The sequence below is a fragment of the Corella eumyota genome, chromosome 6 (assembly GCF_963082875.1).
Source record: "Corella eumyota chromosome 6, kaCorEumy4.1, whole genome shotgun sequence".
NCBI lineage: Eukaryota > Metazoa > Chordata > Ascidiacea > Phlebobranchia > Corellidae > Corella > Corella eumyota.
In genome coordinates, this window is record NC_137495.1 from 4,717,362 (window position 1) to 4,732,235 (window position 14,874).

Genomic DNA, 14,874 nt, shown 5'->3' on the forward strand with positions numbered 1-14,874 from the left:
AACAAGTTAATTTACAATTTTCAATATTATATATATTTATTAAGACTAGATTGCTACCTAATTTTAAAAATAAAATAAGATCGTGACTCTAACTACAAATTCATCAGTTAAAAAAAATTGCCTAAAAAGATTGTCTTTAGCCTAATACTAAATAAAAACAGTACACTACCCAGCCTTAATAATGTTAGTATACCCAAAATTAGTCAAATTTAGTTTAAAGTTAAGTTAAAAGTTTCATTTTAAACGATATAATCGCCATTTTAAAAATGCCGAAATTTAGCCTAACAAAAATAGTATTTTATTGCAACCTACAGCCTAAGAAACTAATTACTTTCTAAGAAGCTTGGTTACATTTTACCTAATTATAAATTAAATAACATATTTCTTGCCTAAAACTAACCTTTTAGTATTTTAAAACAAACTGTAAACTTGTAAAAATCTCCGCAGCAAATTTCCGACCGGTTCTCGACGAAAGTTTTAGCAAAAGACAGAAATTTGGTCTCAAGCGTAGCCCGATGATTTGACGTCAAGCAATCTTATTGGTCGAGAAAGTGTCGTCTGATTTTCGCGGCGGGAATTTCCATAGAAATGTTATTTTAATTAATTTTTTTGCCAATTTCAAGTCTGATATCTTTTTTTAATTCATTTTAAGTCTGATATATTAGACTATTGAAAAGTTTTGCTAAGTTTTTAAAATTGTGTATAATTGCCTAGCAAAAAAAGAAAATGTAAATAATTTATAATAAATTAGGAAAGTTTTTAATGATTCTTATAATAAAATACGGTTATAACATTCTTGATCATGTATGTATGTCCTTTAATTCTGATTCGTTAGTAATAAGCCATTGCACCAAGTCAAGGTCAAATATAAGCAACAAGTTATTTTACCCAATAGAAAGGCAAACGATGGGATTTCAAAGGTACCTTGGAAAAGTAAGACACCTAAAAAATCCCAACCAAAAGCTTTTAATTTAAGAAGCAGCCTATTTTTTTGTTTTTTTGTTATAAATTGTTATATTAACGTAGAAAATTATTACAAAATCTTAATCAATAACGTTTAAAAACAAACTGTTAAAGAAATAAACAGAACCAAACATACATAAAACAAATAAGCATTTATGAATAGAACTAATAAAAAGACAATAATCATAGACCGAGCTTACAGTATAAGTTTTTAAGTTTGATTTTGATACTATTAAAAGTTTAAAATGCGATTTATATTACACAATAATATGTATATAACGTATGTGTTCAGCAGTAATAAATAGTTTATATCTTGTGTTTAGCAAGAGTCCTTTTCATTGTTAATATGCAATGCAAAATTTTACTTTTTTGAGCTATCACTACTTGTATTTGCATATATTTGATATTTAAACTGATCCTTCTCTTTCCCTTGCCAATTTAAGGTATTTTTATCAAAAGAAACGGTTTCATTTCTAGAGGTAAAACTGACTTGATCTGCAAATAAAAAATTAAGTTGTACCAATCCTCACTAAGATTTTTAAGAAGCAGTCTATAGTTAAACCAGTTAGAAGTGGCAACAAAATAGGAAGCTCTAGCATTACATAAATATGAACTTTTAAAAATTTGTCTTACACAATTTATTTAAATTGTTTTGTTTTTACCTGTGGAAGGAGTTGCCACCGAGTTAGTGATTCCATAGGATTCCATGTTGTTTGTAGTTGTCTCTCGCAATTTAATTTTGTGTACGTTTTTAACGTCGTATTTACCTCCCTTTTTCAAAACAGTACCTACTTGTGAGAAGGATTCACCTATAGGCTTGACAACGTAACGATGCAAAGGGTCGTACCACACTTTACGAAGCTCTTCTCTTCGCAATGCAGTCAGTAAAAAGATCAGAAAGCCCTTTAAAGTCATACACGTTTTGTCAATATAGCTTAACAATTTCTACATTTTTGGCAGAAATTTTATTTTTCACCTGCGTACTGCTTGAGATGGCAAAGATCCAAGACATGATTTTGTTGTACACGATGTCAGTTGAAATCAGCATAAGATATCCAATAATCCAACTAAAGCCTATAGTGATTGCCATAGTCACACCAATAGCAATGTCCCGCTTTAAGATAGTTGCACTTGAAGAAGATCTCATCTTTCGAGAATTAAATGCAACATTTTTTACTTTAAAAACACTAGTCTATAAATAATACAAAAATTAATTGTTATAATGTTTGTAACTTACCAATTTTGGTTTAACAACCTTTCTCATAACTGTAGCAAAGATGATAATATTGAAAAACAGTAGAACACAGCAAGGTATTGTGAAACCATACAACATTGAATCACCGTACAACCAACATCTGGCCTCTGGTCGGTAATCTTTATAAACCAGGACTTTGCCTAGAATATTTTATAAAATTTAAAGTCTTTACAACACATGCCAAATGTACATGTCAGTATAAAGATTTGTTAAAGCATCTTTGTAAAAAGGTTAGATAAGGCATCTTTACCTATATACTTCACTTTCTATTTTTTTTAAATATCCAACAAACCTGTTTTGTTTTCATTTCCGCATATCACTGGTTCAATTTCATTTTCTTTCATAACATTTAAAAACAAAAAAGCAGTAACGCAAACCACAATAAGTGGTGCACCGTAAGCAAAAACAGCTGCCTTCTTTGTATATGATTGAATATGGCGCTACAAAATAGAAAAAAAATTATGTGAAGTCACCACCAACTATATAGAGCATATTTTGCTTTTTTACATGAGTTATTGCGCAGTATACGCAGTGGCTATAAACGGCCATCCAACACCATGTGGAAGTCAACACGTAATGTAAAATCATAGCGATGCTTGTGCATATCATCTCTGAAGAGACCTGGCCAACGCCGAACAGAAACAGCACATAAGATAAGGCAAGCATAGAGCACAGATGCAAAAATACTTGGGTTTGGGAAACTGTACGAACTTTTCTGAGATAAAAATAAATGGTTAACATTTATTTCTACAACTTCAACTTAAAACTATTAGTGAGTTAGTGTAGCTTTTAGTTTGTAATATTAAGAGTGTTTGAGAGTTATCTTTAAATATAATTTTAAAAAACACAGTAAAATTAATTGTTTATTTAATTTTACCTAACTGACGCATGGACTCCAATCGTTATCCCAAGACCAAAGATAGATAGTACACAACCAACAGTACTCACAAACGTAAGAGCAAAATCCGAATCGACAATTTTGTGATTCTAAAACAAAATGTTGTATATTTAAACCATGCATCATATACTACTTGAGAAATATATTTAGGCTTACATCTACTTACCACTAAAACAGTAAAACTGGACAGGTGGTTGTATTTGCAAGTTTTTGTTCCTTTTACTCTACATTGCCCTTCTGTCGACCATTTTCCATGTTCCTTATTCCAACTTGAGCATTGTAATTCGGTCACCTTTTTCTAAAAAAACATAGGGAAAAGAAAAAAACATTACCTATATTTTTTATCTAGTATTGTTATAATATTTATTTTTTATTATTACTTAACTTAACGAACTAAAAATACCTTTTTCCCTTAAATCAGAAATTTTAATTTACTTTTAATGATCCTGGTATGGGTAGTTTTTTGCCGTCTTCTCCTTTAATTCCGTCCATATTTATTGTGATTTGACCATTTAAAGTCAGAGTGGCATTAGTTGCGTTTATGTTTGCAGAAACAACCTGTATTTTAAACGTAAATTGTTAATGTCAAAGACTAGTCAGCTAAATCCATTTTATAAATACTAGAGTTTAGGTTCTAAGTTTTTTGTTAAACAGTGTTTGTATCAAACCAATATAAAAATAGTTTACAAATAGATTTGACTTACAAATTGGGCGGTCTCATTCGAGGGAAACAGTTCGCCACTTTCAAAAAGAAAGAAGGCGGATTGGACGTTGTCCATTGAGTTGTTTGATTCACTCATAACCTGATCAACAATGTCAGAAGGAAGCGATATGCTGGCTGGAGGTGTAGAACCCGAATCAGTATGTAAATTTGCAAAAGTGTGAGATATCACCCCCACATTTGTTGTCGAATTAAAGGAAGTAACCTAATACATATACTAAAATATTAACTCTTTGTTAATGGGTATAGAAGTGCTATCCTAATATAACTTGCTACTGTTTTTAACTAATAAGTTAGAATTTAGCAATCAACTTACAACAATAGAAATCTCGTCAGTTTCGATCGAAAGCTCGTTTTGGCCATCTTCAATAATAACATTAGACGTCATATCTTCTAGAGATTGAACTAGAGAATTACCAAGATTATCTGTCATGCTGGATTGAGCCAAAATGCTGGTCGTTAAAGCGACATTTTTCAAGGTTCTTGGTGAAATCTGTATAACATGTAACGATATTCACATAAACCCAAGTTTTTTTTTAAAGTTTATCGAGCGATACGTTAGAGGTTTTAAGGTAAATCCAAATTATATAGTTTTTTATAGATGTTACTATATATTTAAACTGACTAACCTTCAGTTTTTCACTTGTAACTACATCCGAAATGTCGTCAAAGAACGTGGTAACGTTGGCAGGATCTACTTTTGCAAGAGCAGTGTCGGTGTTTGTTAGCATGTACATAGTGCGGGTGATAGTTTCCAAGCTAGAGTCAGTCACACTGGAAGACAATTCGACCTTGACATATATGTTAAAAATTAAGATTACTGTCTTTTTACAAGCATGTTAACAGTAGTAAAAATATTGTTTTTACCTCAGCAATAAACCTTTGAATAGTTAAGTCGCATGCAGCCAAAACGAGGGTTGAAAGATCAAATTCAGTGATTTCTGAAGTCGAGTTGTAAATGCATTGCACAGATGCAGTTGGTCTTCCTATTAACACACAAACACAAATGGACGTTTTAACAAAAGAAATAAATTTAAAATGAAAGCTTATTTATGTTTAAAGTTACCAACCATTGTCGCACAGGCTTGTGCTAAAAGCATATTTGTCATAGATTGTAAAATTAAACGTATTTCCTTCAATTGAAGTTGCGTTGCATCCATCTAAAACACGAAAACACTTTATTCAAACCTTACTACAAAACCTTTTTTTTCCAATTTTGTATGCTACCTATAAGTTTTAAAGGTAAGGTAATGATATAATTAATTTGTATTCTTACCAAAACACGTAACACCATTTCCAATAAAATTTTCGTTGCAAGTACAAGTGAAAGATCCTGGGTTATTTTGGCATAAAGCGTTTGTATCACAGTTGTCGGTGTTAATAGTGCATTCATCAATATCTTAATACATACAAATCATCCTTATTATGGAGTTCAAAACCCATAGCAAGTTACGTTATAAAAACTCACCAAAGCAATTAGTTTTTCCATCTCCAAAATAGCCAGAGTTACAGGGACAGTTATAACTTCCAATGGTGTTAACGCATGAAGAGTCTTGTTTACAGATGTCCGTATTTTCAGCACATTCATCAATATCTGCATAAGAAAATATTACATAAGTAAATTCGTTTTAATTTTTATTTTTATTAAAGTAAATTCATGTAAGAGTGCCTAAGCAATATGTCCCGTTTCCTCTATATCCATTCCTACACTGGCAGATAAATGAACCGATTGTATTCGTGCATGTCGCATATGTATGACAGTTATGGGTCCCATCGTCACATTCGTTAATATCTAAAAAAACAAAGATTATTTTTCCTTATTAATAAAAACCTATTTTCATGTATATTTTAAATAAACAGAACAATTAAACAGTGACCTAAAATGATAGTAATTACCGCTACACAAAGTTTTTCCTTCGCCAGCATAGCCAGGCGCACAAGTGCAAACGTAACTTCCGTCTGTGTCCGTACAAATCGCATTTTCTACACATTGGTGAAGTTGCGAGGTACTTCGGCATTCATCTGTATCTAAATGCAAATATTTATGTTAGCAACACAATAAAGTTAAAGCTTATACAGTCGTCTAAACCCATCCTATAAAACTCCCCCATTTAAAGTAAAGACGTTCAGAAGATAGTTAAGGGTATAGCAAGATTTTATCTTAAGAATCAAATTTATGCTCCGATAAAAGACGACATATGTAGGAGTTTTTTTATATTAAGTTACTTAGGTTTTCTGTAAAGTATGTTATAAGTGCATTTTATTTTTTAAAAATTAAAATTTTAATTTACTTTGACATGTTGTTCCAGGTCCTTCATATCCCAAGTTGCAAGAACAAGAATACCCACCAAAGTAGTTGTTGCACGTTGCTTTCGCATGGCAGCTATTCACACCAGCACATTCGTCGACTTCAACTAAAAATGTTAAAAAATAAATATTTCAAAATAAAAAAGTAAAAGTTTTAAAATATAATTTTGCCTTTATACTTGATTCAGTGAGCCGACTGTAACTAGTTAACAGCACAAAACCGATCAACAAAATATAACTTTTTGTCATACTTATAAACTTAAACTTTAAAACATTATTTAAATATAACTATAATAAACAAAATATACAAGTAAATTTTACAACTTTATAGTTTATTTGTCATAGACTGCCTAGAAGTTAAATAATTACAATTTTAACAAAGTTTTAGCACTTTTATACTTTAAAAGTGACGCATAAATTTTACGCAATAAAAATAAAATCGTTTTTGAACAGATACTTAAATTTTAAAATAGAAGGAACAACCTACTGTTTCGTTTTTAATAAAAACATTACACATCAGTTATTAAGGAATACCAAACATGTTTGTTAATGTTTAGCCAACGCAGTGGGATTTTTGTTTCTAGATATTAAAATAGATACCAGTCCTACGATGTAAATTTATAAACAAGTTAGTTAATTTAAGTAATATTGCGACAACATGTTTGTTTACACAATTACCACCACGTTAGCGTTTTAATTGCACAGCCTGTAGACGTTATATTCGCATGACAAAACCTTTAAATATACACATGGCACACATACAGAGTATAATTCTTTCGGGGTAAGTAATTGAACTAAAGGTCAAACGCACTTTAATTTGGACTACCTTTTTATGGAAGCTTAGAATAAATACAAAATCGCAACAAATTGGCGAAACGACCTTTAAGGTAATAACAATAACCATAATTCAGCAGGCACAACTAAGCAAGCAGTAACTTTCCTTAACGAACCTGAAAAATATATCTTAAACGAACCGTAAAAAATATGTTATTTGATTCGTGTTATTAGGGTAGGGTAATTCGTAAAAATAACATAAAGCAACCGACTTTTGCTTGTCATCTAAAGAAAAAGTATTTAATATTAAACTAGATTTATTTGATAAATAAAATATGGTTCGAAATCGTTTGATTCTTTTTTATGAATATAATTTATTTAGTAGGTTTATTAATTAAATTATAGATTTAAATATGAACTTTTTTATATTTAAACCTAATTTTAACAAACGAACACGCATTCATTGATATTGTAATAGAAAAGTAAACTAAATTTAAAAGCAAAATACCGATCTTAATTTTTTAGTAATTAAACGAGTATTAAAATATAATAATAACAAAACAATTAAAAAAAAATTTTACACATTTTTGACTTATCCTTTAACATTTTACTTAAATTTTCAACCAATATTTTTTACTTCAATTGACAGCGAAAAAGACGATTTTTGACGGCGACCAGAACGCTATTAAATTATTCAAGCGTTAAACTCACACTGATTCGTTATTTTATAAAAAAACTAAAATAATGATTAAACGATATTTAGCTAGAGTTAAATCTTCATTTTAAACAGCAACATACAAAATAATAATACCTACAACATATTAAAATTTCAGAAAATTTAATCTTTAAATTTTAATAATAAAATATATTAATTAGTAATTAGTGACATTTAAATGTCGTAAATAGGAGGTTTGCGATTCGTTAGGATAATAACAAACATACTAAAAATTTAGAACTTTTACTTTTAAAGAACAAAAGTTATCGTCTTTCAAAATTCGTCAAATAAGAATAAAAACAATAATAATAATAATAATAATAATAATAACTAGATTTATTTGATAAATAAAATATGGTTCGAAATCGTTTGATTCTTTTTTATAAATATAATTTATTTAGTAGGTTTATTAATTAAATTATAAATTTAAATATGAACTTTTTTATATTTAAACCTAATTTTAACAAACGAACACGCATTCATTGATATTGTAATAGAAAAGTAAACTAAATTTAAAAGCAAAATACCGATTTTAATTTTTTAGTAATTAAACAAGTATTAAAATATAATAATAACAAAACAATTAAAAAAAAAAATTTTACACATTTTTGACTTATCCTTTAACATTTTACTTAAATTTTCAACCAATATTTTTTACTTTAATTGACAGCGAAAAGGACGATTTTTGACGGCGACCAGAACGCTATTAAATTATTCAAGCGTTAAACTCACACTGATTCGTTATTTTATAAAAAAAAACTAAAATAATGATTAAACGATATTTAGCTAGAGTTAAATCTTCATTTTAAACAGCAACATACAAAATAATAATACCTACAACATATTAAAATTTCAGAAAATTTAATCTTTAAATTTTAATAATAAAATATATTAATTAGTAATTAGTGACATTTAAATGTTGTTAATAGGAGGTTTGCGATTCGTTGAGATAATAACAAACATACTAAAAATTTAGAACTTTTACTTTTAAAGAACAAAAGTTATCGTCTTTCAAAATTCGTCAAATAAGAATAAAAACAATAATAATAATAAATACTAGATTTATTTGATAAATAAAATATGGTTCGAAATTGTTTGATTCTTTTTTATAAATATAATTGATTTAATAGGTTTATTAATTAAATTGTAAATTTAAATATGAACTTTTTTATATTTAAACCTAATTTTAACAAGCGAACACGCACTCATTGATATTGTGATATAAAAGTAAACTAAATTTAAAAGCAAAATGCCGATCTAAATTTTTTAGTAATCAAACAAGTATTAAAATATAATAATAACAAAACAATTAAAACAAAAATTTTACACATTTTTTACTTATATTTTAACATTTTACTTAAATTTTAAACCAATATTTTTTACTTTAATGGACAGCGAAAAGGACGATTTTTGACGGCGACCAGAACGCTATTAAATTATTCAAGCGTTAAACTCACACTGATTCATTATTTTATAAAAAAACTAAAATAATGATTAAACGATATTTAGCTAGAGTTAAATATTCATTTTAAATAGCAACATACAAAATAATAATACCAACAACATATTAAAATTTCAGCAAATTTAATCTTTAAATTTTAATAATAAAATATATTAATTAGTAATTAGTGATAATTAAATGTCGTTAATAGGAGGTTTGCGATTCGTTGGGATAATAACAAACATACTAAAAATTTAGAACTTTTAGTTTTAAAGAACAAAAGTTATCGTCTTTCAAAATTCTGACTAGAAAGAATAAAAACAATAATAATAATAAATACACTGACAATAACAATATGTTTCGAAATCTAAGATTTCGAACCATAATAAAACTAGTCCAGTCCGGCGACCCTAAAAATAAGAAAAGATAAAACTTATTAAACAAAGAAAAAAATAAAGCATAACCAACGCGATAAAAATTCATTTAACCAACACAAAATTCCAATTTATGTATTAAACTTTATAATATAACTATCGAATAAATGTTCTTTGCACAATATTATGGAGATTTTATAAAATTTACCATTTGTATCATGATTTTAAATCAATAAAAATGTAACAACCAAATATTGATTTGATTTTTAATAAAAAACAAGCAATTAATATTTATTATAAACAACCAAAAATTAATTTTTATACCGTTTTTGAATAGAAACTTTTACACACATTTAACTTAGATTTTCATATTTTACTTATACTTTCAACCAATACTTTTTACTTCAACTCAGACAGCGAAAAAGACGATATTTGACGGCGACCAGAACGCTATTAAATCATTCAAGCGTTAAACTCACTCTGATCCATTATTTTATAAATAAACCCAAAATAATTAAACGATAATTAGCTAAAGTTAAATATTTATTTTAAACAGCAACATACAAAATAATAATAATAATAGCAACAACATATTAAAATTTCAGAAAATTTAACATTTAAATTTTAATAATAAAATATATTAATTAGTAATTAGTGATAATTAAATGTCGTAAATAGGAGGTTTGCGATTCGTTGGGATAATAACAAACATACTAAAAATTTAGAACTTTTAGATTTAAAGAACAAAAGTTATCGTCTTTCAAAATTCTGACTAGAAAGAATAAAAACAATAATAATAATAAATACACTGACAATAACAATATGTTTCGAAATCTAAGATTTCGAACCATAATAAAACTAGTCCAGTCCGGCGACCCTAAAAATAAGAAAAGATAAAACTTATTAAACAAAGAAAAAATAAAGCATAACCAACGCGATAAAAATTCATTTAACCAACACAAAATTCCAATTTATGTATTAAACTTTATAATATAATTATCGAATAAATGTTCTTTGTACAATATTATGGAGATTTTATAAAATTTACCATTTGTATCATGATTTTAAATCAATAAAAATGTAACAACCAAATATTGATTTGATTTTTAATAAAAAACAAGCAATTAATATTTATTATAAACAACCAAAAATTAATTTTTATACCGTTTTTGAGTAAAAACTTTTACACACATTTAACTTAGATTTTCATATTTTACTTATACTTTCAACCAATACTTTTTACTTCAACTCAGACTGCGAAAAAGACGATATTTGACGGCGACCAGAACGCTATTAAATCATACAAGCGTTAAACTCACTCTGATCCATTATTTTATAAATAAACCCAAAATAATTAAACGATAATTAGCTAAAGTTAAATCTTCATTTTAAATAGCAACATACAAAATAATAATAATAATAGCAACAACATATTAAAATTTCAGAAAATTTAACATTTAAATTTTAATAATAAAATATATTAATTAGTAATTAGTGATAATTAAATGTCGTAAATAGGAGGTTTGCGATTCGTTGGGATAATAACAAACATACTAAAAATTTAGAACTTTTAGATTTAAAGAACAAAAGTTATCGTCTTTCAAAATTCTGTCTAGAAAGAATAAAAACAATAATAATAATAATAATAAATACACTGACAATAACAATATGTTTCGAAATCTAAGATTTCGAACCATAATAATAATAAATATAATGACAATAACAATATGTTTCGAAATCTAAGATTTCGAACCATAATTAGGTCTCTGTAGTTACGTGTCAAAATCTGACAGATGTTTAAATTTTACCAAAGACTTTTTTTGAAGTTGGTCACGGTATATGAAGGTAAAGTAAAATAAATTTTGAAGGCGTCCGAAAATTTTCTTGATTTATTTGTTTACGGAATTCTGGACAATATGCGCCTGTTTGAGAATATCAATACAAACACTTCGTCGGCCAGGCTGTGGGTAATCATTCTTTATAATCACACGAGTAAGAATGCCCTTAACAATATAAGTCCCATTTTCCTAAACAAAAGACTCGCTGGAGCGAATCCCAACCGAATTAATGACGTCGCGAAGAAGTATATATACCTTAGATGAATATGGTTAGTTTAAAAAGTAATAAAATAATTTGCGGTTGTAGTGTTTTGGGTAGGTAGCGTCGGTTAAGATTAATTTGTTTTTTTGTGAGTTTGAAATTGTAACTACAAATTTCTTGGCCCTCAGCACAAACCGATGTAATTTCGTTGTTGAAGTACGTAATAAACTAAAGGTAAATATTTAATTATCTAAGTATTATATATATAGTAGAGAACTTAATTAGTATAGGTGATAGAAAAATATTAATTTCTGAAACAACATGAATTTTAATTGTTAGGGAAACTCAAGAAAGGTCGTGATGGAAAACGAACCAGTTTGTTGCACTTGCGAAGATACTGACGTCACCGATCCAAGATGTATGCCAAATAATGACGGCCTTGTCCTTATCATAGTCGGGGTGTTGGTAGCTTTAACAGTTATTAGTGTACTACTAGCTGTTGCTTATATATACATTGGTAGAAAACAAAAACAGCGAGAAAAATACCTCTTACGGCAGAAAACACCTGCGGAAGAAAACGTTTACTCGACCGAAGTACGGGAAAGTGTGACGACCGTTGACGGGAATTTAAGACCTGAACCCCAGCGGGAAGCAATTTATGAGAGCCTGGATCGCTCACATAGGGCACGTTTATCAGAAAACGTTATGACGAGTACAACAGTTTAAATTTTGATGTAGTTTTACTTTTTGGATGCAGATTTCTCCTTGAATAACTTTGTCATAAATTCAAATGTTTTTTACTATAAAGTTCCTTTTTAGTTTTTTTTTATTTTACAAAATGTCAATTTTTATTATATTTTATTTATAGAATTTTTCTGATAAAATAAAAGTTTTATATTTATGTACTTGTATAAATAAACAAACATCGCGATAATGTTTTATATTTAATACGGCAGTTGTAGGCTTATAATTAAGTTTACATAAAAAGATACATACAAAAAATGTAATAATTTTTAAGAATCATTAAAATAAAAGTACAAAAAGTATTACTCAATAACTATTGTTTGTTGACTGAAAAGATTTGTGGTGACAGCGCACAAAAACATCGGAATGCTATTCTGGTGACCAAGATGTAAGGAAATAAACTCATCCAAAGTTTTTGAGTATTCAGTCTCCAGCATGTCAACTTGACCGCTTGGTTTCAGCTCAAACAACAAAAAGTCATTCTCATTTTCGGCATATTGTGATGTCACACGAAATTTTGAATCCGAAACACTGCTGACAGTAAATCCAGTTAAAGAGTAATAAACACGTCGAAACTCCTGGATTTTTTTGGAAAATGCTTCCTTCAATCTCTTGTTTTGGAGCTCAGATATGTAAAGCTTCTTTATTACTTCTTGCGAATCCCCCATTTCGCTCACCGAGATTTCAAGACCTTGCTGCAGTTTTGCGAGCTTATTTTTTAGGTTTACATTCTCAGATTTCAAGTCCAAGATATCTTGTTTAGATTTCTGGTGCGCCAAATCAGCAGGATTTAGACTAAAATGAACAACTTTGGAACTCTGGGCATCATATAATCCCTTTATTTTACTCTGCTCAATCAGGCTTTCGAGTTGTTCGATTTTGTCAATATACTGGATTGAATCTGTTTTAAGTTTTTCTATTAGCTTTAATGCTTCTTTGAGTTCTTCAGAAATTTTTAAAATCTCAGCATTATTTTTTTCAACATTGACAAAACTTTTATTTTGACCGCTTTTCATATGTTTCTCCAGTTCCTTTTCCAGCTCCTTAATTTGTGATTGAAGTGAGTTGTTCGACTCCTCGGATACTTCAAGACGTTTTAATATCAAGGAAGATTGTGTGTCAATTGTTAGCTCCGAGTCATATGTCGATAAAATACTTCTTAACGAATCTCGTTCATGTGTTGACAAAGCTGCTTTTCTCCTCATTCGAAGTAGTTGAGCATTCAATGATATTATCGTTTCGTTTTGCTCGTCAATTTTCGACTGAAGATTACTTCGATTTTTCTTATCATCATTTTTATTTGTTACACAAGATTTAAGTTCATTTTCCAAGATGGAATTTTTTAGCTGGAGAGGTTTTATGACATTCTCTTGAAGATCCTTAACTTCGTTTTTTAAAATGTTTGCTTCGTTTTCATCGAGGGTTTGAGTTTTGAATGTATTAAGTTTTGCTTGCAATGTCTCAAGCTCAACTTCAAGTTGCGGAACTCTATTTATTTTAGTTGAAGCCCGTTCCAATTTTTCTTCAGCCGACAAAAGTTGTTCTTTTAGAAGAAGACAGTTTTCCCTGTCTTGCTTTAAGGCCTCATTTTTCTTTAATAAACTCTGGTTTGCACGTTCTAAAAGCCGCAGGCGATTCATGTCCTCTTTAAAAATGGTTGCCATTTTCTCTGCTTCACTTGCATTTTCTAATCTTAAGTTAAGATTATTTATTTCCTGTTTGGAGTTAAGTAAAGCTGATGACAACTCCTCATTTTCTGTTAACAAATCAGCAACTTGATTCGATTTTTGTTTGTGTAGCTCCAACTGGTCATTTGCTTCCTTCAAATCGAGATTTGTAATTCCAAGTTGAGATGTCAGAATCATATTTTGACTTTTAAGTTCGTTAACCGAGTGTGTCAGTTCATTCATTTTTGTCAGAATTTTTTCCTCAGATTCGTTTTTCTGTTTAAGCAAATAAAGATAGTTGTTTTCCCATTTCGAAACTCCGTCGATTTTATTCTTTTTGATGTCTTCTAGTTGGTCTACCAGTTGCAGAGACTGCCTTGTAGCTTCACTACATTTATGCTCAAAATTTCCACATTTTTCTCGTAGCATCCCATTTTCTGATTTAAGTTTTGCGCATTGGCTTTCTAGGTCAATATTTGCTTTAATTTGTGCTTTTTTTGCTGAAGAATGTTCTAGTTCTAATTTTTTAATTTTGACAACAGAATCAAACTCAGTTTTAATTTTTTTATGTTTTGGAGTATAACTCAAACTCTCATTGTCATCCTCTTCAGTTTGAAAGGACTGAGAAGGCCCAAGTATTCTAGGAAATTGTGATGGCGAACAGTTGAGTTGAGTCGTTTTTAAAAATCTATCAAAATTTGTCATGGCCCTATAGTAGCCAGTGTGCTCTGGACTGTACTTTCGTGATTCCATATTTAGTAGAATCTAAGCACATTATTAGTAAGCTCAAAGTTTGCAGACCCTAATTATACTATTATTTTTTAGCAAAACGAAGTCCTTTTTTAAAATATTTTAAAATTATTCTCAGCATGCCACAAAGGTTATGACTGCTTTGCGAACACGCTGGACTGTAGTGTGGATTATATTCAAGTCACAAACCTTGTTTTTACTAAACCATGGTTAAGATCTAACTGT

The 14,874-nt window shown here is 28.9% G+C and overlaps 3 protein-coding genes across 4 annotated transcripts; 1 reads left to right on the top strand and 2 right to left on the bottom strand.

Annotated features, from left to right (window-relative positions):
- Window positions 1–771: 771 nt before the first annotated feature.
- Window positions 772–6,427, bottom strand: LOC145755104 (uncharacterized). The gene is made up of 20 exons (XM_082571314.1): window positions 6,324–6,427; window positions 6,129–6,251; window positions 5,734–5,865; window positions 5,507–5,629; window positions 5,306–5,431; window positions 5,114–5,236; window positions 4,908–4,997; window positions 4,705–4,823; window positions 4,467–4,628; window positions 4,154–4,330; window positions 3,821–4,042; window positions 3,552–3,674; window positions 3,283–3,414; window positions 3,096–3,205; window positions 2,726–2,933; window positions 2,511–2,658; window positions 2,201–2,358; window positions 1,940–2,110; window positions 1,626–1,866; window positions 772–1,458 (listed from the first exon to the last, which is right to left on the bottom strand). Exons 1-20 carry the CDS (start codon window positions 6,391–6,393, stop codon window positions 1,325–1,327), a joined length of 2,892 nt encoding a protein of 963 aa, XP_082427440.1. The 5' UTR covers window positions 6,394–6,427; the 3' UTR covers window positions 772–1,324.
- A 5,147-nt stretch (window positions 6,428–11,574) lies between these two features.
- LOC145754801 (uncharacterized) lies at window positions 11,575–12,416 on the top strand. Of its 2 annotated transcripts, none has more exons than XM_082570925.1 (2): window positions 11,575–11,704; window positions 11,828–12,416. In XM_082570925.1, exon 2 carries the CDS (start codon window positions 11,849–11,851, stop codon window positions 12,212–12,214), a length of 366 nt encoding a protein of 121 aa, XP_082427051.1. In that variant the 5' UTR covers window positions 11,575–11,704; window positions 11,828–11,848; the 3' UTR covers window positions 12,215–12,416. The 2 variants fall into 2 exon arrangements, with proteins under 2 accessions (XP_082427051.1, XP_082427050.1); XM_082570924.1 differs by having other exon boundaries at window positions 11,581–11,722.
- On the bottom strand, window positions 12,351–14,760 carry LOC145754800 (mitotic spindle assembly checkpoint protein MAD1-like). Its single transcript, XM_082570923.1, has one exon. The coding sequence runs from the start codon at window positions 14,650–14,652 to the stop codon at window positions 12,535–12,537; it is 2,118 nt and encodes a 705-aa protein (XP_082427049.1). The 5' UTR covers window positions 14,653–14,760; the 3' UTR covers window positions 12,351–12,534.
- Between the last annotated feature and the right edge of the window lie 114 nt (window positions 14,761–14,874).